At 42.1% G+C, this 27,731-nt stretch overlaps 1 protein-coding gene across 1 annotated transcript; it reads left to right on the top strand.

The window, feature by feature from the left end:
• The first annotated feature begins 1,179 nt into the window (after window positions 1-1,179).
• On the top strand, window positions 1,180-27,731 carry trmt9b (tRNA methyltransferase 9B). Its single transcript, XM_024014202.2, has 5 exons — window positions 1,180-1,315; window positions 18,904-19,106; window positions 19,807-19,980; window positions 25,932-26,162; window positions 26,341-27,731. The coding sequence occupies exons 2-5, from the start codon at window positions 18,944-18,946 to the stop codon at window positions 27,042-27,044; spliced, it is 1,272 nt and encodes a 423-aa protein (XP_023869970.1). The 5' UTR covers window positions 1,180-1,315; window positions 18,904-18,943; the 3' UTR covers window positions 27,045-27,731.

Below are 27,731 nucleotides of genomic sequence, written 5' to 3'. Positions count from 1 at the left end.
AGCATCATGCCGTGGGGATGTTTTTCAATGTTAGGGACTGAGAGACAAGTCAGGATTGAGGGAAAGATGAACGGAGCAAAGGACAGAGATCCTTGATAACCTGCCCAGGACCTCAGACTGGGGTGAAGGACAACGGCCCTAACCACAGCCAAGACAACGCAGGAATGGCTTTGGGACAAATCTGTGAATGTGTATGGCACAAATTATGGGACGTCTTAATGGAGTGTCCTTAACCTGCCAGTTATATGTTGTAATCTCGTGGTAGTAAATGGTAATCCCAGCCCAACTGGTTCATGGAAAAGCACCTTCCTGCATATTAGCAGTGATTTGTTAATTATTCCTGTATTATTGTGATGATTGTACATGCAGATCAGTGTGCATTTGAGGGAGAGAGAGAGCATGAACCATGCTCCTTTGAACAGTTTTGTTTGACAGAACCGGTGAGCTCCCAGTTAACAACAAACTTTTCCACAACTTTAGAGAACATTTCTTTAAGAGTCATTAGGTCATTAACTATAATTTTCATAGGAATGTTCCTGTGATGTGCAAGTAAGGTTTCCAAGAGACCATCACCTTAATTCCAATTAGAATTTACACAGGACGTGGTTACCATGTTCCCAGAATTTAAGATATTAATGTTAGACACGTTTCATGAGAATGTTACAAGAATATTCATGTATCCAGTTTTCCGTGGGTTAGGAGAATGTTCCACCAAACGTACACAGAACATGGTTGCCATGTTCTCAGATTAGATATTAATTTGTAAAAATGTGTATAATTTTATTTTCACTTTTAATTGTAATTTCTTGTCATGTCAACATATTTCAAACCCACTTTGTAACGCAACAAAATGTAAAAATTCATGGGGTGTAGACTTTATTTAGGCACTGTGTGTGTGTTTATTGTGTGTTGGTCATGTGAGACAGCTAACCAATGACAGTCGTGGATTAGATGTTGCCAGTGTGCCTTGACCGGGGACATAATGGTCATGGCTAGATGGGAGACTGTTTGTGTCAAATTGACGTCTAATAAAGTTGAATAATTTTTCATTCTAGCTAACCAGAACCATTTTCATAACCTTAATCTAACTATCTTAACCTGCTACATTAATTCGCTTTACCTGCAGCGTAAAATATCCTAACCTGCTACGGAAAGTCAATTCTGACATAAACTGTATCCCTTCTAGTCAAAATAGGACTGAATCAGAACGCCAATTTCACTCAGGCTTTATCAACGTTGCCAACCTATTTGTACATATTTCCTCCGTTGCTGACATGTAGCCGACACGATAAATTGGCCGGCAGAAGTATTTACGGTAATTATAATCTTACATTGTTGCCGATTGAACGCGATACAAATGTAAGTGAGTATGCTACGCGATGATACGTTCTCTGTTGAATTTGTGGTTATAGTTTTAACGTAGAGCGGTTTCTTTAGGCTAGCTAGAGTAGTACTAATGCAGTTGTTCCCAGCCTAGTTCTCAACCAGGGGTACTTGGCCTAGCCACAGTGGGTAATTGAGAAGTCTCATGAGACCGTAGGCCTACTGGTAAAATGCACATGAGGGATACTTCAGGGGTACTCCAGGCAGACCAAAATAAATTTACCCGACAGTGGTACAGTAATCGAAAAAGGTTAGCCCACTTATCCCAAGATGTACTCTTAGGTATTCTTAATTTTAAGGTCCAAGGACCTTGTATGTTATTTTCAGAGGTAGACTGGCAGCCAAAACAGCCAAATACTCTATCTGAACATGAATTGATTACGCAATTGCGATATGATTCTAGAAACATAAAGCCCTTTACTATCACATCAAAATAATTTCACAAATGCAAAATATACACTTACTGTACACCAGGGGCACCACTTTGGTTTTAGAAGTGGGGGGACATAATCTGGCGGGGGTCTGGTGGTCCTCCCCCAGAATTTTTTGGGACATCTAAAGCTGTTTTCCTGCATTTTTACACAATCCAATATGCYGTCTATTTAGAACAAAAAGTAATCAAAAATACCCACTGTCATCAAGCTAGGTAAAAGATCATTATTAAGTATGTTTATTGTGATTTATCAGACTGAACTAGATCAAAGGTAATTCAATAATAAATATTGTTGCACCTTTAACCAATAGCCTAACAAATGAACAACTCTTGAAAAACTACAGACTTTTGATTGACTTTATTAAAACATCCTCTATATCAAATATCAATATCTATATCAAGCTACCTGCACGCCCGACCCCCACCAGTCTAGTCAATAACGCCACTCTCTCCCAACACAAGTTCCTTCCCAGTTCCCACCTTAATTTGTTTTTGTTCCCAAGGGAAAGTTTTGGAAAACATACAGTTGAAGTCGGAAGTTTACATACACATTAAAACTCGTTTTTCAACCACTCCACAAATTTCTTGTTAACAAACTGTAGTTTTGGCAAGTCGGTTAGGACATCTACTTTGTGCATGACATGACAAGTAATTTTTCCAACAATTGTTTACAGACAGATTATTTCACTTATAATTCACTGTATCACAATTCCAGTGGGTCAGAAGTTTACATGCACTAAGTTGACTGTGACTTTAAATAGCTAGAAAAATTCCAGAAAATTATGTAATGGCTTTAGATGCTTCTGATAGGCTAGTTGACATCATTTGAGTCAATTGGAGGTGTACCTGTGGATGTATTTCAAGGCCTACCTTCAAATTCAGTGCCTCATTGCTTGACATCATGGGAAAATCAAAAGAAATCAGCCAAGACCTCAGAAGAAAATTTGTAGAACTCCACAATTCTGGTTCATCCTTGGGAGCAATTTAAATGCCTGAAGGTACCACGTTCATCTGTACAAACAATAGTACGCAAGTATAAACACCATGGGACCACGCAGCTGTCATACCGCTCATTCTGTCTCCTAGAGATGAATGTACTTTGGTGCGAAAAGTCCAAATCAATCCCAGAACAACAGCAAATCAATCCCAGAACAACAGCAAAAGCCCTTGTGAAGATGCTGGAAGAAACAGGTAGAAAAGTATTTATATCCACAGTAAAAACGAGTCCTATATCGACATAACCTGAAAGGCAGCTCAGCAAGGAAGAAGCCACTGCTCCAAAACCGACATAAAAAAAGCCAGACTACGGTTTGCAACTGCACATGGGGACAAAGATTGTACTTTTTGGAGAAATGTCCTGTGGTCTGATGAAACAAAAATATAACTATTTGACCATAATGAACATCGTTATGTTTGGAGGAAAAAGGGGGAGGCTTGCAAGCCGAAGATCACCATTCCAACTGTGAAGCAAGGGGGTGGCAGCATCATGTTGTGGGGGTGCTTTGCTGMAGGAAGAACTGGTGCACTTCACAAAATAGATGGCATCATGTGGAAGAGAAATTGTGGATATATTGAAGCAACATCTCAAGACATCAGTCTGGAAGTTAAAGCTTGGTCGCAAATGGGTCTTCCAAATGGACAATGACCCCAAGCATACTTTCAAAGTTGTGGCAAATGGCTTAAGGACAACAAAGTCAAGGTATTGGAGTGGCCATCACAAAGCCCTGACCTCAATCCTATAGAACATTTGTGGGCAGAACTGAAAAAGCGCGTGCAAGCAAGGAGGCCTACAAACCTGACTCAGTTACACCAGCTCTGTCAGGAGGAATGTGCCAAAATTCACCCAACTTATTGTGGGAAGCTACCTGCCACGTTTTACCCAAGTTAAATAATTTAAAGGCAATGCTACCAAATACAAATGAGTGTATGTAAACTTCTGACCTACTGGGAATAATTCATTCTCTACTATTATTCTGACATTTCACATTCTTAAAATAAAGTGGTGATCCTAACACAGGGAAGACAGGGAATTTCTACTAGGATTAAATGTCAGGAATTGTGAAACTGAGTTTAAATGTATTTGGCTAAGGTGTATGTAAACTTCCGACTTCAACTGTACACCTCAAAATGTACATTAATACACAAAAACAGCAAATCCTCCATATGATTAATCTCATAGGACTAATAGTACTGTAGAGCTCTTTTTACTTACACACAATATAGCTGGGTCGCCCCGTCATGTCCCTAGCTGTCCACCACCATGCAGCGCCCCAAACCACACACCCTACTTTATATTAGGCATCCAGACCTTATGAAAGTTGCCCAGTATACCCTTAATCTGGTAATAAATCAAAGCTAGTGATGCATAACTTTACACTGTGGGAGGATAACCAACCTTCCAATTAATGGACATGTTTCTTGGCCGCTATAAATGCTTGGTTAAACAGTTTCTTCAGATAAAACCAAGAAGAAGAGTAAATCTGTAGACATGCAGAGATAAAAGAACATACTGTTTGCCAGAATTCAGCCAGCCTTCACAAGAGAATAGCATATGCAAATATGTCCCCTTTAATGTTTTACACCTCCAGCAGAAGAATAACATTGCTGAGTGCATGATATCCAGTTTCACTGGCATATAGTACGTTCTATGGATGGTCTTAAACTGCAGTAATTTATGTCTGAGATGATTTGAACGTGACTGGGCATTCAAACATATGTATCCATTCATCATCAATCGCTTCTTCCAGGTCTTCGTTTGACATGTTTCAGTTCGCTACAGCTAGCGACTGGAACGAGCTGCAACAGACTCAAACTGGCCAGTTTTATCTCCATCTCTTCATTCAAAGATGCAATCATGGACACTTACTGACAGTTGTGGCTGCTTTGCGTGATGTAATTTTCTATCCACCTTTCCCTTTGTGCTGTTGTCTGTGCCCAATAATGTTTGTACCGTCTTTTGTGCTGCTGCCCAGTTTATATTGCTGCCATGCTATGTTGTCTTAGGTCTCACTTTATGTAGTGTTGTGGTGTCTCTCTCGTCGCGATGTGTGTGTGTGTTCTATATTTAATTTAATTTATTAATTTATTAATTTATTAATTTTAATTTATAATCCCCGTCCCCGCAGGATGCCATTTGGTAGGCCATCATTGTAAATAAGAATGTGTTCTTAACTGACTTGCCTAGTTAAATAAAATAAATGTTTTGTGTCATGGGGAAAAGCCTATATCAACTCATGATACAGTTTGTATATCAACGTTGGAGGTTTGTCAGACTGCATTAAAAATAAGCATCTGGCTTGTCCAGTGTTTGCTCCACAGAGAGAATTAAGTATTGTATCTGTAAAAATTCACCTCACAGACTGGTCTTCCCTGGCTGCCTGACCCTCCTGAGACCCCTGTCACCATCTGATCCTCCTAAAATGAGGCATGACAAGGAATTACCTTGGTGTACATGTATACATTGATTCTATTCTTGGATAAGATAATGTTTCAATAATTGAAATGACCATTATTCCCAGATCCCAGACTGTAGCTTTAAGCTGCCGTCTTGTAGCTACTGTAGAGCTACCCATCAAATCAAGATGGAACTTTTTATCATTCAATGATAGTTAATATACAGCAAAATTCACCTGACCTCTGTAGACTGGTCTTCCCCTGGGTGTCTTATCCTGCTGGGACCCACTGTCACCATCTCGTCCCGCTAAGACATGATGAGCAGGCCTCCATTCCCGTTGGGATGCCTGAAGGACCTGTGGCTCTGACAGAGATCATTGCGGCACAGTCTGCGTGCAGGCAGACATATGACTTTGGGATCAAATATTTTTAGGCAGCCTACTCTAGAAACAAGAATCTCTGGTCTGATGAAACTAAGATTGAACACTTTTGCCTGAATGCCAAGCATCATGTCTGGAGGAAACCTGGCACCAATGGCGGACTGGCCGTTGCCGGTGGCCTGAGGGTCGTTTTGGCCCGCGGTGAATAGTCAACTTGACCAGCAATAATGTAGCAAGCAGGAATGAGTTGATGGAGAATCCACTCATCAGGCGCAACTCTCACTCACTCGCTGCAGTGTCCCCGCACCAAAAACGACACCAGGTCTCTCCGCGACGCACATAGCAACCGTCTACCTGCCTCTCTACAGATAACATTTTAGACAAGTCGCACGGCGAAATGGACAGCCAGAAGAGGAAAGGTGAAGCAGAGAGGGAGAGAATAAAGAAGAGGCCCTTGCCACAGATGCTGCAAAATAAGCGACATGTTCGCCAGTACCAGGTCAATCAAAAACATTAGCTAAACCACACACACTGACACACACACACACACGACACCCAGCATGGCTAGCTAAGTAGCCTAGCTAATAATAGCGACACAACTTCCGGTAGGCTAAACAGTTTGCACGTCTTACATCATAGCAATGAGTGCAACATAGCGATCATAATATGACATTGAAGGCAATATGTTTTAACTAGTAGAAAATAGTAAACCTAGACTATGGACTTGCCAGCATTCGGTAATGACTCGTGCCACATAAGCTGGGGAAAGTGCACATACACTGTACAGCGAAACAGGCTACAGTAACGTAACCATAATACATCCATGAATGAAACACAGTAGCCTGTGTGACACAGCACAGGCAATGACAAAGATCGTTAGCGCCTTTAGTACCAGCATTACAAGTTACAATAATATATAATAATATTAATGTAGCCTACTGATACACTAATGATAGTGAGTATGATAATAGTATTTTCTTTGTAAAGGTGGAGAAGGAATTAGCAGCAGCACTAGAGCTTCAGGTGCTCCTGCAGAACAGGAGATGGTGGTCAGTTCAGACTCAGAGCAGGAACCTTCAGGTACAACTTCAGAGCACAAACCTAAACATGTAGGCTATGATTTTAGATKAATATGTACTTTATTTATGAGATTACCAGTAGGACTGTAATCGGGGAGGGGCATACAATCGATGAGTGCACAACTAATACAAGTTTAAGTTTAGGTTATTTACAATGTTAATCTCATTCTGCAGAGCAACTAGCTGTGCAGAGAGAGGGAGGTTCAGAGCCCAGTACAGGGAAAATAGAAAGGGACATCAAAAGCACTGAAAATCCATTTGATAATTTTGCCCGTCAGTCCAAGGATTTTGACTTATTTTTTCAGTACCACCCAAAACAAACCCCTCAAACAGTCATTCCCAATGTAATTCCACTCCGAAGATGGCACAAACAGAAAATGGCTGTGAAGTAACTCACTCCTTGTTCTGCTCAGTATGTCTTGCATTCGCAAAACCTTCAGCCAGTGATAGTGCATTTATCAAAGGAGACATGCAGGCCTGGAAACATGCCCATCAGAAAGTACAGGAACATGAGAGAAGCAAGACACATAGAGAAAGTGCAGAAGCCTTTTTCCTCAGAGCCAGCAAAGCAGACATCCGTACCCTTCTGAGTGATAACGAGACCAGGTCAGAAAGAGGAGGCAGGTCATGGAACGTGTGATTGATGTCGTTAAAGTTATTGGGAAATGTGAGCTACAGGACACAGACACGAAGCTGCATATAACTTCTAAAACATGGCTGACAATCATGGCTAGTTTTTTGAGTTTATATTGTTACTAGTGGTAATTACTTCCTGGTTACTCTGAAGTAGCTATGCTATGACTCTTCCTTAACAGGCTGACAAGGGTGAAAKAACATTTGCTGTGAGTTAAAGCTTTTGTACAGAGGCATGTTTTTTGGACTTTCATGTTATACTTGCAGTTATGTAGCCAATGTTCAATTTCATTGACATGGTGTATAGATGTGTTTGTGTGCTGTTGGCTTTATGGACACCAGTGAGGGAACATTGTAATCTACATTTTTTTGTAGAGGAGTGCTTTTTCGACTTTTGTATTATACTCACGTTGTTGTAGCTTATGTTCAGTGAATGTGTGTGTGTGAAGTTTTTTGATACTTTTGATATGCTTGATGCTTGAAAAAAAGATAATCATTTGAACTAACTCTCTCATTCTCTTTTTAAAAAGTGTAGGCTAATTGTTTTGTGTGTCTAGCCTTGTACATTTGTATGTGCTATGATTGGTGTATTCCTCGTGAGTTTTTGAGGGTGCACCTATAGCCATAGCATACCTTAAACTCAGTGTTCAGATAGGCTACTTGTTGGTCAGTCCCAAATGTTTGTATTTTGTAATGTGGATAACAGATGAACATAGTGTCCAAATGTATAACTAGTTTGGTACCCGTTACATCAACAAATAGGGTTAGCCTACAAAATTAGCGGTCTGGTGGTTTGCGTGAACAGGGTGGCCTGGGAAGGAGTCAAATTCCCGGCTTGAATTATTGTTTCAGTCCGCCCCTGCCTGGCACCATCCCTACGGTGAAGCATGGTGGTGGCAGCATCATGCTGTGGGAATGTTTTTCAGGGACTGGGAGACTAGTCAGGATCGAGGGAAAGATGAACGGAGCAACGTGCAGAGATCCTTGATGAAAACCGGCTCCAGATCACTCAGGACATCAGACTGGGGCGAAGGTTCACATTCCAACAGGACAACGACCCTAAGCACACAGCCAAGACTACGCAGGAGTGGCTTCGGGACAAGTCTCTGAATGTCCTTGAGTGGCCCAGCCAGACCCAGGACTTGAACCTGATCAAACATCTCTGGCGAGACCTGAAAATAGCTGTGCAGCGATGCTCCCCATCCAACCTGACAGAGCTTGAGAGGATCTGCAGAGAAGAATGTGAGAAACGCCCCAAATACAGGTGTGCCAACCTTGTAGCGTCATACCCCAAAAGACTTGAGTCTGTAATAGCTGCCAAAGGTGCTTCAACAAAGTACTGAGTAAAGGGTCTGAATACTTGTGTAAATGTGAAATTTCTGTTTTATTTTTAATACGTTAGCAAAAATGTCTAAACGTGTTTTCACTTAGTCATTATGGGGTATTATGTGTAGATTGAGGAAAATAGTGAGATTTGCGCCCTGTAAACTGTTTTAACCGGCTTCATCACAGTTGCAGCAGACTGTATTTTTCAGTGCTAATACATTTCTGGCGGCCTTCTTCCATTACACACAGGTGTTCAGAGCATACTAGATACTGTAGCTAATTAGCACAGGTGGTCCCTCTGTCTTCCGTAGTAGACACGTGCTGTAAAATGGAGATATGGCCATGTGGGAACACTAACCCTATAAAGGTGTGTATCAATTTAACCTTTTGTTTTTCGTTAATGATTTCTCATAAGGTCCTTATGCTTCCAAAACCTTACCGCAAGCGATGCGTGTTGATGTCCCCCATACAGAAGATGCCTTCCTTTAATGACTCTGTGTAATGTAATGGGCTAGGAACCACTGTACTACTGTATGAGTTGTTGAAAGGGAAGTTTCCCCTTTATTTGTCTAAAAGAGGACAACAATTACTTATGCGTCTACTAATGTCTGGTAAATCGTATCACTTTTCAGTCAATGTATTAGAGCTCGTGAACCACATTTCAGAAGCATGCATGTATTGTCTAGAATATATATATTTGGCTTAATACATTGTTAAACCACTATTTTAAATATATATAATTTAACTGCATTTCATTTTACAAACTTCTGATGGGGGTTAGACATTAGGATTAGAATGAAGCATATTTTCATAGGGTAAGGGTACATCAATGTAATCAATCCTGATCTAACAGATTTAGCTCTATTGTGGCCCCTGAGGCCCTCATAGCATTATCAGCCTAATCGAAGTGAAATAATAATCAGTCTGTAACTACTGTATGGGGAAATTCCACGGTAACAGAGACTCCGATCTTTCTGCTCAGATGCATAGTTTGGTCACAGAATATAGACACACATGGCACAACCCGKCATTCTGTTTCCAAACGTTTGCATCTGCATTGTTCAAGTRAATGTGTTTTTGTAAAATGTTCAGTGGAAATTGTTAAAAGTAGTCCTTGTGCATAGAGTAGTATGGTTTGTTAAACTTTGCAATCATTGGTTTTTGTTTTAAAGTGAAATGTCTAATTTAGAGCAGGGTTTCCCAAACTCAGTCCTGCGCCCCCCGCCCGAGTGCACGTTTTGGTATAGCGCAGGTGGTAGAGAGTGCATGTTCCATATAACTGCAGGATTGCTGGCTCAAGCCCCACTCTGGCTGTGACTCTTTAATCTCTACACTGGTACTCTGCCGGGGAAGTAACACTACCTAGCAGTATCTTCATTAGCCTAACTGACTCGCAATTGCACAGCAGAAAGCCTTTAGCAACTGCTGAGATTTTAAAGGTCAGTGGCCTGTGTCTGTTCAAATCATAGAGATAGATGGAGCAAAGCTGTCATTAAGCCAAAGGGTGGSTAMTTTGAAGAATATCAAATAGATTTTTGATTTGTTTAACMCTTTTTTKKKGGTTACTACATGATTCCATATGTGTTATTTCATAGTTTTGATGTCTTCACTATTATTCTACAATGTAGNCTACATGATTCCATATGTGTTATTTCATAGTTTTGATGTCTTCACTATTATTCTACAATGTAGAACATAGTAAAAATAAAGAAAAACCCTGGAATGAGTAGGTGCTGTCCAAACTTTTGACTGGTTATGTATGTATAAAAAAAATCCTGTTGCCTATAATGTAATTGCAGCAAGTGTGAGAGGGCAACATGAAGCACTGTTTAAATGTTTCTTTTCTCTCTGGTAGTCAAGATCAAGAGCACAATTTCTCCCAAACACAGAAGTCTTTGTTATTCATTTTGGGGCTGATCTTTTTGTGTTACCTGTGAACTGATTTTAGTCTCTATTGTCATTGAGGCTGAGCACTGGGCAGGGGAGCCTTGCATCTCACAACTGCTTACATAATACCCATTGATTGAGTTGTTTAGTGAATGGAAGTGAAACTGAGGTGGAATACAGTGCCTTGCAAAAGTATTCATCCTCCTTGGCGTTTTTCCTATTTTGTTGCATTACAACCTGTAATTTAAATAGATTTTAATTTGGACTTCATGTAATTGGTGAAGTGAAATGTAAAAAATAACCATGTTTCAAAAAAATGTCTCCCCGACCCACGCCCGAGGGCTACGATAACATAACATTTGCTATTTGACAGAGGATATGGTCAACTTTTAGGATATAGCCWGCTTGGTTGGTTTGGTCTTTCTCCAGCAAAAATAAGACACTTTAGTTTTGCTACGGTCTCTGCCAGTGGGTACAACCTATTTCTCTGTCGCAATGTACACTGGCTGCTTCTCCTGAGAGTTTCAGCAAGATGCAGCCAAGCACAGAATATTGACTACAAACTAAGTTCCCCATCCTCTGACTATCAGATACTGAGTGAACACGTGCACAGTGCTCACATGCTCTGTCAATAGAGTACCACAGTATAAGTCATAATACCCATCAAATATAGAGGTCAAACAAGGAAATAATTCMAATTTTTCCCAAAGGGGATTTAGAAACACTTAAAATAAGGGCTGAGTTTCGTGTAGGCTTACCCTGGCGTGACATTTTGATAACTACGTAAATCTCTCTTGGACAAGGTAACTTTTTAAATCAATATATTTGGATCTGAATACTCGAATTAGATTTTAAAATGCTAATTAGCATCAAAGTAGACATCATGCAAGACTACAAATCCCTGCAAGTTCTTGCACATCGTCTCTAGTTGACACCTTTGCCAACAGGTATTGTGTCAATTTACAACTTGCACAAGAATTCACAGAATTGTCCATTTAAAGAAATYTAGCCAATTTACTCATTACAAAATTTTGCTAACATTAGATAGTTCATTCGGAGATTCTTACCTTTGCCTCGATTCGGCAGTTTCGTCCAAAYCATCATGGCATTTGTAGTGCTTTATAATAGCCACMTTAGCAACTAATTAGCATTTCATTTTTGGGGTTAAGTACAGGCGAACATATTGATAAARGTCACCTTGTCCTAGAGAGAGATATACACCTACACAAATCAGTCCTTATTTTAAGTGTTTCTAAAATTCCCAATGGAAAAAATGAATGGTGGAAAAATGATTGGAACCAWTTCCCTGTTTGACCGCTAGGTTTTATGGGTATTATGACATCTCCACTGTGGGGCTCTATAGACAAGTTCTCCTTGATGGCAATATGTGCTCCAAAAGGAGCCATGTGTTTTCACTTCATCTGACCTGGCTGATGTCATCACCAAGGTGCTGGGCCATCTGAAGGAAATATGATTATATTATTAAGGCAGAGCATGCACATTGCACAAGATATCAAACATGGCAGTGTGCTTGTATTTATGTGAGGACTTCTGGTGTCAGTGACATTGCTGTTAAGTTATCATGATCTGCTTCAAAGATGACTGGATTTTGTTGAAAATGTTATCTGTCCAACCAGCCTTTGGGGGAAATAAATGGATGTTGTGTTTGACAAGCCTATAATTAGAATGACTCATGATCATATTAGACCATGAGATAATTATTGAGATTCAAACCGCCACTGTGTGTCTCTTTGTGTGAGATTCAAACTGTCTCTTCATGGAGCTGTAAGCAGCACAGCAGAAGTAGGACGGTAGTAAAGGTAGGCGTTGCCTCGCATCTTAATAGACTGAGGCAGACCACAGTACAGTCACGACACACTCGCATATTCTCACACACACTGTCACACACTCACGCAAGCTCACTCAAACGGTATGTTCTCTGTGATTAAATTTGACATCACTGGGTGTAATTTGTGCCCTGTTCCATGGAGTCGTGTTTTATGTGGCTGAACAGTGGCAGAGAATGGAAGGACACATTTAAACATGTAGCACCTGACCTGGGTGGTATTCAGTAGGCAGATTAAATAGAGTGAAACCTGAATCAATTTTAATTCCTGTAGAAAAAAGTTTTACGATGTGCCATATTTAGGTTTGCAAAATTCTGGTAACTTGCACAAAATATAAAAGGTTGAAATGCCAGTTGGAAGATTCCTGGAATTAGCTGAGAAACCTCCAACTGGGGTTTCTGTAAAACATGGTAATTTTGGGAAAGTTAGAAGAATTGAGCAACCCCGGCCCTACTGGCGGTGGCCACAATGCAATCGGTTGCAGAAACAAGACAACCACACTATGGTTTCACTCCGAATGTTTATGCTGCATCAGAGGTTTTAAGGCGGATACACGACTCAAGCTGTTCCTCTCATGGACATTGTCATTGGATATTGACACTATATCGATAGCTGTCCTTAAAGGGATACTTCAGGATTTTGTCAATGAAGCCCTTTATCTACTTCCCCAGAGTCAGATGAACTCTTGGATACCATTTTTATGTCTGTGTGCAGTTTGAAGGAAGTTGCTAACTAGCGTAAGCTCAATTGCTAAGTAGTGTTAGCGCAATGACTGGAAAACAGCTAGCATTGCGCTAATGCTAGTTAGCATTGGCTCGCAAAACTACCCCTAACTTCCTTCATACTGAATGCAGAGACATCCATGAGTTCATCTGATTCTGGGGATGTAGATAAAGGGCTTAATTGCCGAAAACCCTAAGTATCCCTTTAAGCTACACCATAAATTGAGTGATCCTGCAGTGGTGTTTCCCTGCAGCGGCCTTAGTTGTTTACATCCATACCTCCAACAACCTCTCCGTCAAGGAATTAATATGGTCCACACACACCCACATAGTTATGAAAAGGGCACGACAGCGCCTCTTCCCCCTCAGGAGGCTGAAAATATTTGGCATTGACCCTCAGATCCTCAAAAGGTTCTACAGCTGCACCATTGAGAGCATCGCTTTGTACAGCAATTGCAAGGCACCTGACTGCAAGGTGCTACAGGGGGTGGTGAGTACAGCCCAGTACATCATTGGGGCTGAGCTCCCTGCCATCCAGGACCTCTATACAAGGCGGTGTCAGAGGAAGGCTCCAAAAATTGTCATGCCATAGACTGTTCTCTCTGCTACCGCATTGCCAAGGGCCCCCCCCCCCCCAAACTATAAGACTGCTAAACAAGACTGCTAAATAGCTAATCAAATACAGTTAAAGTCGGAAGTTGGAGTCATTAAAACTCGTTTTTCAACCACTCCACAAATTTCTTGTTAACAAACTATAGTTTTGGCAAGTCGGTTAGGATATCTACTTTGTGCATGACACAAGTAATTCTTCCAACAATTGTTAACAGACAGATTATTTCACTGTATCACAATTCCAGTGGGTCAGATGTTAACATACACTAAGTTGACTGCCTTTAAACAGCTTGGAAAATTCCAGAAAATTGTCATGGCTTTAGAAGCTTCTGATAGGCTAATTGACATCATTTGAGTCAATTGGAGGTGTACCTGTGGATGTATTTCAAGGCCTACCTTCAAACTCAGTGCCTCTGCTTGACATCATGGGAAAATCAAAAGAAATCAGCCAAGATAATTGTAGACCTCCACAAGTCTGGTTCATCCTTGGGAGCAATTTCCAAATGCCTGAATGTACCATGTTCATCTGTACAAACAATAGTACGCAAGTATTAACACCATGGGACCACACAGGCATCATACAGCGCCGGAAGGAGACGTGTTCTGTCTCCTAGAGATGGTGCGAAAAGTGCAAATCAATCCCAGAACAACAGCAAAGGACCTTGTGAAGATGCTGGAGGAGTCCTATATCGACATAACCTGAAAGGCTGTTCAGCAAGGAAGAAGCCACTGCTCCAAAGCCACCATAAAAAAGCCATACTACGGTTTGCAACTGCACATGGGGACAAAGATCGTACTTTTTGGAGAAATGTCCTCTGATGAAACAAAAATAGAACTGTTTGGCCATAATGACCATTGTTATGTTTGGAGGAAAAAGGGGGAGGCTTGCAAGCCGAAGAACACCATCCCAACCGTGAAGCACGGGGGTGGCAGCATGTTGTGGGGGTGCTTTGCTGCAGGAGACACTGTTTGGCATCATGAGGAAGGAAAATTATCTGGATATATTGAAGAAACATCTCAAGACATCAGTCAGGAAGTTTAACCTTGGTTGCAATTGGTTCTTCCAAATGGACAATGACCCCAAGCATACTTCCAAAGTTGTGGCAAAATGGCTTACGAACAAGAAAGTCAAGGTATTGGAGTGGCCATCACAAAGCCCTGACCTCAATCCTATAGAAAATTTGTGGGCAGAACTGAAAAAGCATGTGCGAGCAAGGAGGCCTACAAACCTGACTTAGTTACACCAGCTTCTGTCAGGAGGAATGGGACAAAATTCACCCAATTTATTGTGGGAAGCTTGTGGAAGGCTGCCCAAAACATTTGACCCAAGTTAAACAATTTAAAGACAATGCTACCAAATACTAATTGAGTGCATGTAAACTTCTGACCCACTGGGAATGTGATGAAAGCTGAAATAAATAATTATCTCTATTATTCTGACATGTCACATTCTTAAAATAAAGTGATGAACATACCTGACCTAAAACAGGTAATTCTTGCTTGGATTAAATGTCAGGAATTGTGAAAAACTGAGTTTAAATGTATTTGGCTACGGTGTATGTAAACTTCCAAAAATAAAAACTCCCACTGTACACTGCATTTATTTTCAGCGAACTTAACATGTGTAAATATTTGTATGATCATAACAAGATTCAACAACTGAGACATAAACTGAACAAGTTCCACAGACGTGACTAACAGAAATTGAATAATGTGTCTCTGAACAAAGGGGGGGTCGAAATCAAAAGTAAGTCGGTATCTGGTGTGGCCACCAGTTGCATTAAGTACTGCAGTGCATCTCCTCCTCATGGACTGCACCAGATTTGCCAGTTCTTGCTATGAGATGTTACCCCACTCTTCCACCAAGGCACCTGCAAGTTCCTGGACATTTCTGGGGGGAATGGCCCTAACCCTCACCCTCTGATCCAACAGGTCCCAGATGTGCTCAATGGGATTGAAATCCGGGAAGGGAAGGGTACCACATGAGGGAGGAGGATGTCTTCCCTGTAACGCACAGTGTTGAGATTGCCTGCAATGACATCAAGCTCAGTCTGATGATGCTGTGACACACCGCCCCAGACCATGACAGACCCTCCACCTCCAAATCGATCCCGCTCCAGGGTAACAGGCCACGGTGTAACGCTAATTCCATCGACGATATTGTGAATCCGACCGTCACCCCTGATGAGACAAAACCGCGACTCGTCAGTGAATATGCACTTTTTGCCAGTTCTGTCTGGTCCAGGGACGGTGGGTTTGTGCCCATAGGCACAAACGTTGTTGCCAGTGATGTCTGGTGAGGACCTGCCTTACAACAGGCCTACAAGCCCTCAGTTCAGCCTGTTGCGGACAGTCCTGTGTAAAAGTGCAATATGTGTCTTGTAAAAACGTTTAAGTTCCTTGCTCAGAACATGAGAACATATGAAAGCTAGTGGTTCCTTTTATCATGAGTCTTCAATATTCCCAGTTAAGAAGTTTTAGGTTGTAGTTATTATAGGACTGTTTCTCTCTATACCATTTGTATTTCATATACCTTTGACTATTGGATGTTCTTATAGGCACTWTAGTATTGCCAGCCTAATCTCGGGARTTGATAGGYTTGAAGTCATAAACAGCTCTGTGCTTCAAGCATTGCGAAGAGCTGCTGGCAAACGCAGGAAAGGGCTGTTTGAATGAACGCTTACGAGCCTGCTGCTGCCTACCACCGCTCAGTCAGACTGCTCTATCAAATATCAAATTATGGACTTAATTATAATATAATAAACACACAGAAATACGAGGCTTAGGTCATTAATATGTTAAAATCCGGAAACTATAATTTTGAAAACTAAACGTTTATTCTTTCAGGGAAATACGGAGCCTTTCCTTATTTTATCGAACGGGTGGCATCCATAGGTCTAATTATTKCTGTTACATTGCACAACCTTCAATGTTATGTCATACTTATGTAAAATTCTGGCTAATTAATTACGGTCTTTGTTAGGAAGAAATGGTCTTCACACAGTTCGCAACGAGCCAGGCGGCCCAAACTGCTGCATATAACCTGACTATGCTTTCAGAGAACGCAGGAGAAGTGACACAATTTTCCTAGTTAATATTGCCTGCTAACATGAATTACTTTTAACTAAATATGCAGGTTTAAAAATATACTTGTGTATTGATTTTAAGAAAGGTATTGATGTTTATGGTTAGGTACATTTAGTGCAACGACAGTGCTTTTTTCGCGAATGCGCTTGTTAAATCATCACCGTTTGGCGAAGTAGGCTGTGATTTGATGATAAATTAACAGGCACCGCATTGATTATTTGCAACGCATAACAAGCTAGTTAAACGAGTAATATCATCAACCATATGTAGTCAACTAGTGATTATGTTAAGGTTGATTGTTTTTTATAAGATAAGTTTAATGCTAGCTAGCAACTTACCTTGGCTCCTTGCTGCACTCGCATAACACGTGGTCATTCTGCCACGCAGTCTCCTCGTGGAGTGCAATGTAATCGGCCATAATTGGCGTCCAAAAATGCCAATTACCGATTTTTGTTATGAAAACTTGAAATCGGCCCTAATTAATCAGCCATGCCGATTAATCGGTCGACCTCTAGTCTTAGGCGTCTCACAGTACGGACATTGCAATTTATTGCCCTGGCCACATCTGCAGTCATCATGCCTCTTTGCAGCATGCCTAAGGCACGTTCACGCAGATGAGCCGGGACCCTGGGCATCTTTCTTTTGGTGTTTTTCAGAGTCAGTAGAGAGGCCTCTTTTTAGTGTCCTAAGTTTTCATAACTGTGACCTTAATTGCCTACCGTCTGTAAGCTGTTAGTGTCTTAATGACCGTTCCACAGGTGCATGTTCATTAATTGTTTATGGTTCATTGAACAAGCATGGGAAACGGTGTTTAAACCCTTTACAATGAAGATCTGTGAAGTTATTTTGATTTTTATTAATTATCTTTTTATATAGTTTAAATATCCTAATAAGCAACTAATTCTGAAATATAAAAATTTAATAAATTACAAATTACATGACCCTCCCTTGGACTAGATTTAAAAAATATATATATATATATATACTAAACCCTCCCTTTGCCTGAAATTGAAAACGCATGACTTTCTTCCAGGTAATCATTCTGTAAATTTGGATCTGTCCCTAATGACCTCTATTGATGCTCTATTTTGGCTGTCCTTTAACCTTGCTTGACCTCTAGCAATCATGTTAAATCTGCTATGATGTTGCTGGATTTGACATCCGTACTGGCATTGTAATTCTCACACCAATCATTATATTAATCTTGTAGGGACATTTTAAAAGGCCAGGGTCGTGTTCTGTAGGAACAAAACGACAGAAAATGTTTTGAAATGGAACAAGGTACTACCTGTCCTGAACAAAAAGGCCAGGGTTGTGTTTTGTAGGCACGAAAGGGCAGATTTTTGGGGGGCTGGAAATGGAAGAAAGGCATTGGTGGAAAAAGTACCCAATTGTCATACTTGACTATAAGTAAATATACCTTAATAGAAGATTACTCATGTGAAAGTCACCTAGTAAAATACTACTTGAGTATAAGTCTAAGTATCTGATTTTATATATACTTAAGTATCTAAAGTAAATGTAATTGGTAAAGTATACTTAATTATCAAAAGTAAAAGTATAAATCATTTAAAATTCCTTATATTAAGCAAACCAGACATCACCATTTTCTAGTTTTTTGAAAATATTTACTGATAGCCAGGGACACTCTCCAACACTCTGGCATAATTTACAAACAAAGCATTTGTGTTAAGTAAGTCTGCCAGATCAGAGGCAGTAGGGATGACCAGGGATGTTCTCTTGATAAGTGTGTGAATTGGACCATTTTCCTATCCTGCTAAGCATTCAAAATGTAACAAGTACTTTTGGGTGTCAGGAAAAAAGGAAGGAGTAAAAAGTACATTTATTTTCTTCAGGAATGTAGTGAAGTGAAAATTGTCAAAAATATAAATGGTAAGGTAAAGTACAGATACCCCCCAAAAAACGACTTAAGTAATACTTTAAAGTACTTTACACCACTGGACAAGGGACTACCTGTCCTGAACTTATCCCATAAGAACACTCTGGTTATGTCCCAAATGGCATTTTATTTCCTATATAGTACACTAGGAAATAGGGGTATCATTTGGGATGCAACCTCTCCTTTGGAAATCCAGCCTGTTGTTATTGTCTGCCCTGTAGCTGTGCGGCTGAGGTGGGCTGGTTTTATGAGTGAGCCTGGATGACCGTGATGGAGGAGGCTGCCACTCGGCTGGAGAGGGAGCATGTGCACAGCGTCTACGAGAAGATTGCTCCTTATTTTAATGACAGCCGCTACAAGGCCTGGCCCAAGGTGCGTCAGTTCCTACTGGAGCATGAGCCTGGCAGTATCATCGCTGACGTGGGTATGTATGCTACTGTGTCTGTTCTACTGCTGATGGACATGCATTAAGTGGGTATGTGTCTCTGTCTTAGTACTGGCCTCTGTCTGTCCTACCACTGACTATCTCTGGTGGCCTGAGTCTAATTGAAATTAACAAAAAGGCCAATAACAACATACTCTGCCTAAGGTTTTCTACCTGCTATTGTTTGATTTCATGATGCAATGTTTCGTTGTTGACAAGCAAATTAGTCTTTGGTTGACTCTTGCTTTCAGCTACTGTCTAAGATGGTGTGTGATATTCTTAATTTCGCGCCAGGGAATTGGTTTTCACACTCGAAAGTACCAGTCATTCTGATTCTGAGATGGCCTTGCTTCAAGTCATGATGTCAATGTCAAAACACAAGTAGCACTTCCAAAGCAGTGCATCATATAGGCAAGCAAATAGGGTGCCATTTCATATTGGCCTCATGCATGTCTTTCTCCTGGGGTTTACATCTAGGCTGCATCCTGATTCTCTGCCCTTCTCCAAAAGGGTGCACATGCACACTCCCGGTCATGGATTAAACAGTGGTGGAAACTCCCTCCAGCCAATGCTTACACCAATCCAATTCTTTGAAATCTATGATTGTGAGTGAGCAAGTGCACACTTTGGGAGAAGGGTGGAGAATCAGGACTGGGACCTGGTGTTTGTTGTTGATTGTCTGCCTGCATCCCCATCACAGGCTGTGGCAATGGCAAGTACCTGCACATCAACGGCAGTGTGTTCAAGCTGGGCTGTGACGTGTGTCGCCCCCTGGTGGACTCTGCCTGGAGCCAGGGCCACGAGGTGCAGCTGTGTGACAGCCTCAGGCTGCCCTACAGGGACAGCTGCTTTGACGGTGTCCTCTCTATCGCAGGTAGGCCTATGCTTCACTCAACATGGGAGGGTACTGGCCTGTGTTGTCTAGCGGTTAGTGTGTCTGACCCCGGTTCAATCGGGGGTCAGACCAACTGGCTTGCATTCTGACTCACACTCCTGCTACCATTACTGTCTTCTTTTCACTGCCCTCCTCACGCCCCCTCGGGCCATAGGTATAAGCAGTGCTTGACTTGGAATGAAAGAAGTGCAGGAGCTGTCTTCTTCCAAGTCGGTCCATTAGACTATGTTCATCGAAATTCACAAATGACATTATGCTATAGAGACCTCTGTTTATTCACTGTTAAGGGTTTGTACACATTGTTCATGACTATTATTATAGCCTACGTGAAAAAGTAAGCATTATTGACACTGGAAGGCTGCTGTGTCTGATCCCATGTAGACCTACCATCTCCTGCCATTGTGCCCTTGATCAAGGCACTTAACCCCTTACGAAGTACAACTGCACGGTTAGTCACATGTGGTCAACCCTCCATCTGGAGAGCTCCTGGGTGTGCGGGCTTGGCTTTTGATCCAGCCGTGAAACACCCTAGTCTGCTTATTAAGATTCTGTTGAGCAGCTGATTTTACAATGTGGTTWGACCAGGGCTTGAACAAAAGTGAAAGTGAAAGTCACCCAGTAAAATACCACTTGAGTAAAAGTCTACAAGTTTTTGGTTTTAAAAATACTTAAGTATTAAAAGTAAATGTAATTGCTAAAATATACTTAAGTATCAAAAGTAAAGTATATATAATTTCAAATTGCTTATATTAAGCAAAGCAGACGGCACCATTTTGTTTTTTTTAAAGTATGCATATCCAGGGGCACACTCAGACATTATTTACAAAAGATGCATTTGTGTTTAGTGAGTCTGCCAGATCAGAGGCAGTAAGGATGGCCACGTGTTCTCTTGACAAGTGTGTGAATTTCACCATTTTTCTGGCCTGTTAAGCATTCAAAATGTAACGAGTACTTTTGGATGTCTGGGGAAAATGGATGGAGTAAAAAGTACATAATTTTCCTTCGGAATGTAGTGAAGTAAAAGTACACAGTAACATCCTATCTGTCTGTAGTCTCTCCAACACTTCTAGCTCAACTACAGGAGGCGGGAGTAGCCATGGTGGATTTACAGGAATAGCTACTGTTGGACTAAACTCCCTTCTATACAGTCCCATCTCCTTCACCCACCCACCCAAAGCTCTGTTCTGTCTTCGCTCATGTACCCAGCATGCCTGTAAAATCCCTTTCTCAGGATGAGACACTCCGTGTCCCTGTAGGTTGACCCAATAATGAATTGCCAGCTGGTGTCTCCTAATCTGCAATGGCATATCCCCCATCTCCACCTGTAGTCCAGACACTAGGGAGGTCTGAAACGCCCCACTACATATTTTGAGTCCTTGCCCCCTGTATGACATCTAGCCTTTCAAATGAGGTCCGAGCTGTCGAACAATTCGCTGCCATAGCCTATTACAGATCGGATCAATGCAACATACATGGTCCTCAATGAGGAACGCCCCGCCCCCCACTCCTTCCCCATCAGACAGCGCATCACATTTAGCACCTTCTGACACTTTCCCACATCAGTGTGTTCTGCCCAGGTCAGTCTAGTGTCAAAGTATACCCCAAGGAACCTGAAGGCCCCCACCCTCTCCAAGTTTCTCCCATATAACCTCAAGTCTACCTCATCTCCCACCTTCCTCCTGGTAAAGAACACGGTCTGAGTTTTATCTACAGAGGACCTGAATCCCCACATTTTAAGGATCGGTGTCCCGCTAGCGGGACAACTTCCGGTGAAACTGGAGGGCGCGTAATTAAAATGAATTCTACTATTATGGATTTTAAACATTTAGGTACATGTAAGTGTCTTATATCAGCTGAAAGCTTAAATTCTTGTTAATCTAACTGCACTGTCCGATTTACAGTAGCTATTACAGCTAAAACATGCCATGTGATTGTTTGAGGACGGCGCCCCACATCAAAATATCTTTCCATCGGCACAGGTTTCATACATTCACATATAAAGATTAAATATTCACTTTTTTTTTAAATCTTCCTCTGATTTGTCATCCAAAGGGTCCCAGCTATAACATGTAGTGTCGTTTTGTTAGATAAAATCTTTTTTTATATCTCAAAAAGTCAGTTTAGTTGGCGCCATCAATTTGAGTAATCCACTCGTTCAATTTGTAGAGAAAGGAATCTGAAAATCGACACCTAAACTTTGTTTCAAATGAGTTTCTATTTACTCCTCAGATACCCTAAAATGTAATCAAACCATAATATTTATTTCGGAAAGAAGTATGTTCAATAGGAAACCAATTTCAGCAGGTGCGCAACTTCGTCGTTGTGCGCAAAAACACGGATTTTCAAGTCTGTGTCCTCATACTAAAACTGTTATATCTGATTTGTTTTTGAAGTTACAAGACTGAAACCTTGAACATAGTGACACCCTGTGGAAGCCATAGGAATTGCATCCAGGGAGCTATTTTACAATATTACCTTTCTCTTGCATTTCTAAGAGGATGGTCTCTCCAAAAAAAGAAAATTCMTTTTTTTCTTTGGATTTTCTCCTACCATATCTATTGTGTTATATTCTCCTACATTATTTTAACATTTCTACAAACTTCAAAGTGTTTTCTTTCCAATGGTACCAATTATATGCATATCCTGGCTTCAGGGCCTGAGCTACAGGCAGTTTACTTTGGGCACATCATTCAGGCAGAAATGGAGAAAAAAGGGGCCTAGCCCTAAGAAGTCATTAATGCCCACCGCTCTACCTCATCAATTGCTTCCTGTACCTTCTTGACTATGTATGGCACATTTTTTCCCTCTTCCATAAGGCCCCGTCTGCAAATAATGACCTCCCAATATTTGGCTGTACCTGAGAGTAAACATTATTGATCATGATTGAGAACAACAGAGGACTAATCACACTCCCCTGCGGTGTACCATTATCCACCAGGTAGCTGCCTGAGAGGCTTCCCCAACCTGACCTGGATAGACCTTCCAAACAGGAAATCCTTTATCCAGGTGTACGTTCTCCCTCCTAACCCCGGAATATCGAGCTCGATAAGCAACCCCTCCTTCCACATCATATCATACACCTTCGACCACATCAAAAAAGACAGATACAACAGTCTCCCTGTTCACTTGAGGCTTCCTGACCTCTGCTTCTTAGCAGAGCACTGGGTCCATAGTTCCCCTACCTTTCCTGAACCCACTCTGGTGTGGCGATACTAGCCCCTTGCACTCCAGGAAGTAAGTTAGCCTCTCCGTAATCATAAATTCCATAATCTTAAATACATGTGATGTTAAAGCTATTGGCCGATAGCTTGTTGGCCTCGTTGGGTCCTTCCCTGGCTTCCGGATTGGTACCACTACTGTAGTTTCCCTTCCTCCCACACTCTTGTACAACACCAATAACTTATCCAGTGCCTCAACACAAGATGGGCCAACATAACATGGCACACCTCAAATTTCCCAGGTGAAGGTAACCCAGTCTTACCTATTTCCCTTTTGTGCATTCAACGCATCATTTACATCCTCCCTCCTATCTAGCACTCCTGGATGCTTCTCTCTCATTCTTTCTCTGCCCCTCCATCTGACAAATTAACCAGGTTAATTTAACCAGGTTAATTAACCAGGTTAATTAACCAGGTTAAATTAACCAGGTTAATTAACCAGGTTAATTTGGCGTTCATCTCTCCTCATCTGTTACTGGCACATCCTTCCCACTCATCAAGACTGGATTATCCCACTCMCTTCTGACCCCACTCATCAAGACTGGATTATCCCACTCCCTTCTGACCCCACTCATCAAGACTGGATTATCCCACTCCCTTCTGACCCCACTCATCAATACTGGATTATCCCACTCCATTCTGACCCCACTCATCAAGACTGGATTATCCCACTCCCTTCTGACCCCACTCATCAAGACTGGATTATCCCACTCCCTTCTGACCCCACTCATCAAGACTGGATTATCCCACTCCCTTCTGACCCCACTCATCAATACTGGATTATCCCACTCCATTCTGACCCCACTCATCAATACTGGATTATCCCACTCCCTTCTGACCCCACTCATCGTCTTAATCATCCCCCAAACCTCTCCCACAGGTGTCGCCCTCCCAATGGTGTCACAGAACCAACGGCAACATGACCTCTTAGTTCTCCTCACCAGGGCCTAGGTGTGCTTATACTGAATCAGATGTTGGAAGTTATGTGTCCTTTTCCGTACCAACGCAATCTTTAACAGCCTACTGTCACGCAGATTCACAGACTAGCGGCAAATAAACGTGAACGAAAACGGAATCAGGAACTGAATGCCCACTCTCCATTGCTATTCAATGCAGATCCCGCCTTCGTGCTTTAATCAACCTTTTTTGCCTCCGTGTGTGAATCTGGGCCTGCGATATGCTACTTTTGTTTTATAGAGGAGCCAAAATGCAATTCCCCAAAAATTAGAAGTGCCAGTACGATGCTCTGGAAAGCTCCGGCCCAAATCAAGCACTGTGGTAGGGAGTGAATTTGGACCCAGTGTTAGGCTAACTGGGCACTTCATTCAATTCAATAAAAAAAAGCTTTGTATATTCAATTTACATTTGAAAATTGTCTTTGGCATGAGGCTCACATGCATCACATTCATTTATCCATCTCTCCTCGATTTAAAGGGGCAATGTGGGATTGGCACATAGATTTTTGGACTTCGAAATTCATGATATATAGCCATTGATTATAAACTGGGTGGTTTGAGGCCTGAATGCTGATTGGCTGACAGCCGTGGTATATCAGACTGTATACCACGGGTACGACAAAACATTTATTTGAAGTGCTCTAGTTACATTGGTAACCAGTTTATAATAGCAATAAGGCACCTCAGAGGTTTGTGATATATGGCCAATACATCACGGCTATAACACGGCGTTGCGTTGTGCCCAAGAACAGCCCTTAGCCGTGGTATATTGGCTATATACCACACCCCCACGGGCCTTACTGCTTAAATATAACGTATGCATGGCTCATGAGCTTAGTTGAACTGTCTTACCTCGTCACCCAAAATATAAGCTGGTTTTACTCCATTGTTTGTAAATGTTGCAGTCGTAAGTTGTAAACAAATACTGTATCAGCTTCAAAACATGGTTAAAAATCATTATGATTTCATGGATGGTCAGTCTTTGCAACCATAGCTCTGTCTATGAATTTGAGTGGTTCCATTTCTCCAGCCCCATCCCAAAGCTGTTTACCCCCAAAAAGTGGCTGGTTCTGTTTTGTTGTTTTTGAATCCCAAATTTCCCATTTAACATACTCCCAACTGTCTCTGCTTGGGTATCATGTAGCTGTTCATGTTCAGTGCTTCACTTCATATCAGAGTGGTTGTGACATGTTGAAAACAAGGCCGAGTTTCATAGTTGACATGAGATACACTTCCTGGCACAGCGCCCTTGTTGCCTCGGCAGCCGGGTTACCAAGATAACAAGGGTATGTTTGGGAAATAACGAATGGTTTTATTGCAAGGTTAAAGCGGTGTCTAATTACCAATGCTTGAGTAGGCAGGATTCGGGTGATCATTTGCCCTAGGACAGTATTAATAATCATAAACACTGGCCCCTCAGTGGCCTCGGGTAGGCCGCTGCCTTCAGAGCACAAGTTGACGTGGGTTCAAATCCAGCCCCTCAGTATTGTGGTCAATTCAAATTGAAAGAAGTCAATTCAGGAAGTCATTTGAATTTAAAATTTACCAACTTTTGAAATAAATCAATATTTTGATGCCCCTATGCTATTATTGAACCCTTTTCGCTATCTCAATGCCCCCCCTCCCATTCTGAACCTTCCATTCAGAAAGATCTGTTGAACATGTGACAATACTGTACAAGAAGCTCCAATGCCCACCACTTTCCTAGTTGAACTGCTCAACTTTCCGACCCTCAAATGTTTTTTTCTCCTTCTAGTCATCCATCATCTGTCCACCAAAGAGCGTCGTATTCGAGCAATAAAGGAAATGGCAAGGACCCTGCGCGTGGGCGGGCGCATCATGATATACGTGTGGGCCATGGAGCAGACACGGCGGAAGTTTCAGAAGCAGGACATCTTTGTGCCCTGGAACCCCAACCCCCCGTCCCCCACCCTGGGCAGGAAGAGTTCCACACCCCGGAGGAGGGGTGCTGTACAGAGCATGAGCGGTAGGTAGCTGGTTAGGGAGGTTCCGGAAGGTTGCTATTTTTTGTTGTTGATCTCAGGTGCAATCTCCTGCTGTTGTGCTCTTGAGCAACGCTCTCAACCCCTAAAATATTTTTGAGGTGAATGTGTGTGTGTGTGTTTGGACTAACCAAGTACGATTTATTTTCTTACCTATCCAAGAATGCCTCTACAGCGACAAGAACAGGAAGGTGAAAAGCACATCGTCCATGCTGGACAAAGAGGAAATGCCCTGCAGTCCCCATCAGAGCCACAGGCTGTGGTTCTTCTCCCGCTCCCTGGACTCGGTCTTTGACTTTGGCAGCTTGACCATCTCCAGATCCACCTCCAGGGAACTCATCAGCACCGTCTCCTCCCGGCTTGGGGAGGCGGAGGGGGGAAAGGTCGGCCGCAGAGGCAGGGGAGCGGGCCTCATCAAGCAGCTGTCCAGCCTCTTTTCTGGCTTCTCCAGGAACAACTCGGAGGAAGATGTCTTTGACTCGGTCACAGACTTAGCCAGGAGCCAGAGAGATCATGGCGACGACAACCACTCCAACTCCACAGAGAAGACCAGTGTCTCTACTGCCTTGGTTCAGGAGTGTGGCTCTGTGGCCCTGCCTGACCTGGTCTCCTCCTACCAGAGGGAGCACACAGAGGGACCAGGGCGGCCAGGGGAGAAAGACGCAGGCCCACCAGGAGACCTCAAACAGGACAGCGAAGGGGAGCCGGCGGCCGCATCGTGTCTGCGCTATTACCACGTGTTCCGGGAGGGCGAGCTGGCGGAGCTGATCGAGAGCCACGTCGAAGAGCTCCACGTCCTTTACTCCTACTTCGACCACGCCAACTGGTGCGTGGTGGCCGAGAAGATCCAGGTTTGGAACATATGACTTGGTTTTAACAAGTTTGATTTTATATTTTTTAACATGATTTATTCATCTTGCGCCTCAAAGGAAAAAAATACACTATTTTTTAAGAGATGTTGAAGGTTCTGTTCATATTCTTGAGGTGTTGTTTTAAGAGTTAGTGTTTCGCAAATGGAAAGCACCTAATAAGCAGTGTCCAGAGACCCAGGGTCAGGGTATATCTGGCCTGCGTCCCAAATGGCACCCTATTCCCAAGACTTCTATCCCCCGTTCCAATGCTGCTATCAATGGACCCTCAATAACTATGAAAAATGTCTGCCAAGGAATCAAGTCATTTATGTTTTCCCCCTCTAGATTTTTGTTCTTCTGTTTTTAGCCATAGAGGAACTTATAGGATACCCCCCCTTCCGTTTACCTCTTAGACTAACCATTGACCATTATGTTATATAGTGGTGGAATGGGTTTCTCAAATGCAAAGTCTGCCTGTATTTGTCTTCATATGTTCCGCAAAATACTAGAGGAACCAATCTTGCAGCGGCGTTCTGTGATGTGTTTGGTGTCCCTTTCTATGGACCACCTGTGTATAATGGGTCACGTTCTAAGGAGCCGTGTGTTGTTATTAAGAATGCTTAATTAAGTCAAGTGCTATAGTGTCAATGCTGTCTGTGATTTGGTGTTAACATGTTGTCCAGCTGAACTAAACCAATAGAA

The sequence above is a fragment of the Salvelinus sp. IW2-2015 genome, linkage group LG22 (genome assembly GCF_002910315.2).
Source record: "Salvelinus sp. IW2-2015 linkage group LG22, ASM291031v2, whole genome shotgun sequence".
NCBI classification, from domain to species: Eukaryota; Metazoa; Chordata; class Actinopteri; order Salmoniformes; family Salmonidae; genus Salvelinus; species Salvelinus sp. IW2-2015.
The sequence above is the reverse complement of the archived record's forward strand: the minus strand, read 5'-3'. Positions and strand labels throughout refer to the sequence as shown.